Consider the following 6114-nt stretch of genomic DNA (forward strand, 5'->3'; position numbering starts at 1 on the left):
TAAAGATGGTGGTGGTGGAAAAGAATGGAGTGGTTTGAAGATGGTGGTATACATGGGTGGAGCCAGTTGGTGAGATTATTTAAGGCAACAATCTATGTTTAGGGTGGTGGTGGTGGTGATGGAAGGTTGAAGATGGTGGTAGTGGAAGAGAGTGGAGTGTGAGGATGATGGTAGAGCCAGCTTGTGGTTGAAGATGGTAGGGGGTGTAAGGAGAAAATATGTTTTAAAAATAAAAGACGATGTCCTTTATGATCCATTTGCTATAGAGTATATATATTTTTGTTAAATTAAAATTAAAATGGTTAACTCAGTAGTTTAAGACGTTTGAAATAGCCACGATCATAATCTAATTTGTTACAACAATATCACTCTCAAAGCTACTGCAACTAGCAGGTAAATAAGCACTATTCAAACCGATATCAGACAACTTTGAGACCAACCAATAAATTGACATCACTCTCCGGACAAAGACCAATGGCGCCAAAAAGATGCACTCTCTCGAGTCTCTCCCGTTAATTCAAAATACCCGGCAGAATCAAATCACTTTCAATTCAATTTATTACCTTTGGACCTGCCTTTGCCTTTTTTCCGGTAGGCATCTGAGAGTGGGCCCCACTTTGCAACTAAACAGCAAACACATAAGCCCAAAAGACTTTGGCACATTGCTACATTGCTACATTGCTATTGCTCCCCAACCCAGCAAACATTAATTTTTTAGCGGGAAAATCCAAAACCGCATTCACTAAAATGTTCACTTGGAGGGAAAACTCAAACAAACCCTAATTCTTCCCTCTTATATATAATAAGCCGCTCCTTATCTCTTTCATTTTTCATTTCTTGCTTTTGCTTTGCTCAACACCTGTTCGACGAAATTTCTGAGAGAGAGAGAGAGAAAATGTACGTGGTGAAGAGAGATGGGCGGCAGGAGGCGGTGCACTTCGACAAGATAACGGCGCGCTTGAAGAAGCTGAGCTACGGGCTTAGCATCGACCACTGCGACCCTGTTCTGGTGGCCCAGAAGGTCTGCGCTGGGGTCTACAAGGGCGTCACCACCAGCCAGCTCGACGAATTGGCTGCCGAAACTGCTGCCGCCATGACCGCCAATCACCCTGACTATGCCTGCGTTAGTCTCTTTGCCTCACATCTTCTACTTGCTTTTTTTTTTTTTTTTTGGGGTTTTCCTTTTGTGAGCGATTTTGTAGTTGATTCTGTGTGTTTTGTTTCATAGTGGACATCACAAATGGCAGACTTCTTGAATTAATATAAATTCGTTTGGATTTTGATGCAGTTGGCTGCTAGAATTGTTGTGTCGAATCTACACAAGAACACAAAGAAATCGTTTTCAGAGACGTGAGTTTTATGAAGAGTCGTTACTATTTGGTTTTTTTACCTTTTTTTTTTTTTTTTTTTTTTTTTTTTTTTTTTTTTTTTTTTTTCTTTTGATCTCCATTTTGATGCAAGTGGGTGGTCAATGCAGGATCAAAATCATGTACAACCATGTTAATGATAGATCCGGACTTGAATCCCCTTTGATAGCTGATGATGTTTATGAAATCATCATGAAGGTAATTTTCTTAGCAAATTATGTTTATTAGTCAGTATATAGTTTAGTCAGAGTATACGATAGCTTTGATTATGTTCTTCGGTCTCGGAATCTAAAACAGCTTATGTTTATAATTGTTTTGTCAATCTCTGATCTTGGTCAGAAACAAACATTTATGAATGCAGCTTGTCTAGATGGTCTAGAAATTTGAAACAGCTTATGTTCTTTTTCTTTTGTTTCAGAATGCGGCTTGTCTAGATAGTGAGATCATTTACGATCGGGACTTTGACTATGATTACTTTGGCTTCAAGACTCTTGAGAGGTCTTACCTCTTAAAGGTTCAAGGGAAGGTTGTAGAAAGGCCTCAACACATGATAATGAGGGTTTCTGTTGGAATTCACAAGGATGATATTGATTCTGTTATCAAAACATACCATCTGATGTCTCAGCGGTGGTTCACACATGCTTCTCCCACTCTTTTCAATTCTGGAACGCCAAGGCCTCAGGTATTTTGGTGTTTTTTTCTAGTCGATTGTTTTGGAGAATGATACAAAGTTGTTATTTTGTTATTGAAGTTTACTTACATGGTTGTTGCTGACTTGTTTTGGCAGTTGAGTAGCTGCTTCCTTGTTTGCATGAAAGATGATAGCATTGAAGGCATTTATGATACATTGAAGGAATGTGCTGTTATCAGCAAATCAGCTGGAGGAATTGGTGTCTCTGTTCACAACATTCGTGCCACAGGCAGTTATATTCGTGGAACAAATGGGACATCCAATGGCATTATTCCCATGCTGCGAGTTTTCAATGATACTGCCCGTTATGTTGATCAGGGGGGAGGCAAGAGAAAAGGTATATAATTGTTTTTTTTTTTTTTTTTCTGGTGGGGGGGTGTTATATGCTGTGTGTGAAGTGTGCCTTAATGTTGAATACTAAAACTTTGTTTGATGATTCTAGGTGCTTTTGCTGTGTACTTGGAGCCTTGGCATGCTGATATATTTGAATTTCTGGATTTAAGAAAAAATCATGGGAAGGTATGTATATCCAAAATCATCCTTTGGGAGCATTACCTTGCTTGCATAAGCATTATGTTAGTTCATTTGATGACGCATAATTTATTATCTTGCAGGAAGAGCATCGAGCTCGTGATCTTTTTTATGCTCTTTGGGTACCTGATCTCTTCATGGAAAGAGTTCAAAGTAATGGCACTTGGTCATTGTTTTGTCCTAATGAGTCTCCGGGTTTGGCAGATTGCTGGGGTGAAAAATTTGAACAGCTGTACACCAAATATGAAAGAGCGGTATGCCTAAACTTGCTTTGTTAGCTGTTGTAATTTTGGATGTTTTCTTTATATATATATATATATATATATATATATAAATGTATATATTTTAATCCTAATCACTGGGATGTATTTATTCATGGTACTTCTGCACAGGGAAAGGCCAAAAAGGTTGTCCAGGCACAACAACTTTGGTTTGAAATTTTGAAATCCCAGATAGAAACAGGAACTCCATATATGCTATTTAAGGTAATTCTTTTGATGAAGAATCTGTCTTCTGAGCTGTTTATCCATGTTCTTGTTTATGTATGTTTTGATCTCCTTTTTTCCCCCCTCTTCTTTGTGTGGTTATCTATTTAGGATACTTGCAATAGGAAAAGTAATCAGCAAAATCTGGGAACCATAAAGTCCTCAAACTTGTGTACTGAGATAATTGAGTATGCAAGTCCAACAGAAACTGCTGTATGCAACCTGGCATCAATTGCTCTACCACGATATGTTAGGGAGAAGGTGAGGCACTTTTGGTTTGCATAAACTCAAACTTGTTTGTTAGTTGTTTGCTAGTTATAGTGTTTTTAACTCTTGGTTTGGTATTTCTTACATCTTGATATTACAGGGTGTTCCTGCAGACTCACATTCATCTAAGCTTGTTGGAAGCAGAGGTTCCAAAAATCGATATTTTGACTTTGACAAACTAGCAGAGGTTTGAGCCAAAATCTGGAGAATTTTTCTTTTGATTCTACAGGCTTAATTCTTGAAATTGTCATTTTAATAAAATATGGCCTTTAATTATGTTTCTCTTGTGCTGTTAATTAGGTCACTGCAATTGTCACTGCAAACCTCAACAAAATAATTGATGTTAATTACTATCCTGTTGAGAGTGCAAAGACATCGAATTTACGACATAGACCAATTGGGATTGGGGTTCAGGGTCTTGCTGATACCTTCATCTTACTTGGCATGTCCTTTGATTCACCTGAGGTAAGTCCCATATTTTTTTTGGTGCTTTATTTTAACCTTTGACAATTTTGGTTTCACAGTTGATTTTCCTTTGAACTGTAGGCTCAACAACTGAACAAGGACATATTTGAGACCATATACTACCATGCTCTGAAAGCTTCTTCTGAGTTAGCTGCTAAAGAAGGCACCTATGAAACATATAATGGCAGTCCTGTGAGCAAGGTACTAAAATTTGAAAGTTTTTTTTTTTTTTTTTGTCGGTAGCAGGTTTTCTATTTTTACCGTCAATTCTAACTCTCCTGTTATGCATGTTTAAACATTCTTTGGTCTAATACTACCTGTTAGATTCTTAAGTGGTCAATTGTATTGTTCAGGGAATTCTTCAGCCAGACATGTGGGGTGCAACACCTTCAGATCGATGGGATTGGGGTGCTGTTCGAGAAATGATATCAAAGAATGGAGTTAGAAATTCACTTCTTGTAGCCCCAATGCCTACTGCTTCAACTAGCCAAATTCTTGGAAACAATGAATGCTTTGAGCCATATACTTCCAATATCTACAGTCGCAGGGTTTTGAGGTTTGCTTTCCATCTTATGTGTTCATCTGTTTTCATTTTCATTGTCTGTGGTTTCCTTTTAACCCTTCTCTTCCTTTTGTCTCAGTGGTGAATTTGTTGTGGTGAACAAACATCTTCTTCATGACCTAACTGAGATGGGTCTTTGGTCTCCTGTAATTAAGAATAATATAATCTATGACGATGGCTCTGTTCAGAAAATCCCAGAAATACCTGATGACCTGAAAGTCATTTACAGGTACGGAATTGCCATTTCCTAAATTTTAATCCTAAATTAGCTTGTTTGTTTATTTAGAATATGCTAAGACAATGTGTTGGAATCAGAACTGTTTGGGAGATCAAGCAAAAGACGTTGGTTGACATGGCTGTTGATAGGGGATGTTACATAGATCAGAGTCAAAGCCTTAACATACATATGGACCAACCCAATTTTGGGAAACTTACTTCGTTGCACTTCTATGCTTGGTCAAAGGTATGCACTACTTTTCTCTGTAATAGTACCTAGTACTTTGGGATTTTATATGGACAAGTTGGTACTAGCTTTGTGGTAAACATGCAATGTATTGGTTCTGCGTGTGATGGAGTTAATGATGTGGCAGTGTACTATCAAGTGGTCAAACAATACATGTTTCATGATTGGGCTTCCAAAATGTTTGATAGTGCATATGGTTTGCTTCAAAAAATTTAGTACAGATAATGGTGCTCCCACTTTGGCCAATGATCTTCTATGCCATGGTTGAAGCTTGTTTCTAATTACTAACAATTTGGGCTGGGGCATTTTTGTTCAATGTATATATTAGAGGTGGCCATTGGTGCAATTGGGTTGGTTGCCGCTATTTATGTGCCTGTAAATATTGATTATTTATTGGTTGTCATGCTGAATCTGGCGCGGGCAATTTTCCCAGTGGGCTGTTTAAAACTTTTATAAATTGTTAGCACATACTAATTTCTATCTTTTTCTATTAAATATATCAGGGTCTGAAGACAGGGATGTATTATCTACGATCACGTGCAGCAGCTGATGCCATCAAGTTTACAGTTGATACCCCTGTTCTCAAAGTAATCATCGACATCTTTTGCTATCAATTTTATCTTATGATTGAATTTGGGCATATTACTAATACCACTCTTCTTGGGGAATACAGGAAAAGCCAGAGGTAGCAGAGGATGATGTTAATACCCAAATGGCACAGATGGTTTGCTCTCTGACAAACCGTGAGGAGTGCATTGCTTGTGGAAGTTAGAAGTATGTTAAGCTAATATTTATGGGGGTTTAAAGGGGCGGCAAGGATTTTGGATATCTACTAATAGTGTGAAGTTTAAATGAACTAAAAATGTGTATAGTTCTATTACTGATATTGGTGTTTTAAATGTCTATGTGGTTTTGTGTAAAACTGGAGCTGGAATTCTCGTTATATAGCAATTACATATGGAAATTAGCCTAACTACAATAATTTAGTCTAATATTGATTTCACAAATTTAAAGTATGTGTCAGCTGAAAGTCTTTTCTGGAAAAGTAATGGAGATCTTGGCCTTTTTCCTGGAGACATCGTGTATATACGGTTCTGCAATTGGCTATTTGGCTGCTGTGCTGTAGAGCTTGTGTCGATCGAGCTTGGCCCAAAGAGGGAGCTTCGTGCTTGTCCAATTGGACCTGGGTTAATTGGTCTATTTCTTTTTTCTTTTCTGCCAATTAATTGGTTTATTTCATGCCTATTCCAATCTAGAAGTTTAAAATGAATAGAAGAGCATAA

The 6114-nt window shown here is 37.7% G+C and overlaps 1 protein-coding gene across 1 annotated transcript; it reads left to right on the forward strand.

Moving 5' to 3' along the window:
- Positions 1-696: 696 nt before the first annotated feature.
- LOC147283796 (ribonucleoside-diphosphate reductase large subunit) lies at positions 697-5895 on the forward strand. The gene is made up of 17 exons (XM_086243393.1): positions 697-1123; positions 1289-1350; positions 1478-1565; positions 1786-2049; positions 2155-2395; positions 2501-2577; positions 2673-2843; positions 2982-3074; positions 3186-3335; positions 3442-3528; positions 3642-3806; positions 3888-4007; positions 4160-4362; positions 4448-4597; positions 4684-4831; positions 5335-5418; positions 5505-5895. The coding sequence occupies exons 1-17, from the start codon at positions 896-898 to the stop codon at positions 5601-5603; spliced, it is 2430 nt and encodes an 809-aa protein (XP_086099519.1). The 5' UTR covers positions 697-895; the 3' UTR covers positions 5604-5895.
- Positions 5896-6114: the final 219 nt, after the last annotated feature.

Source organism: Dryas octopetala, chromosome 5 (genome assembly GCF_963921425.1).
Source record: "Dryas octopetala chromosome 5, drDryOcto1.1, whole genome shotgun sequence".
Classification (NCBI taxonomy): Eukaryota; Viridiplantae; Streptophyta; class Magnoliopsida; order Rosales; family Rosaceae; genus Dryas; species Dryas octopetala.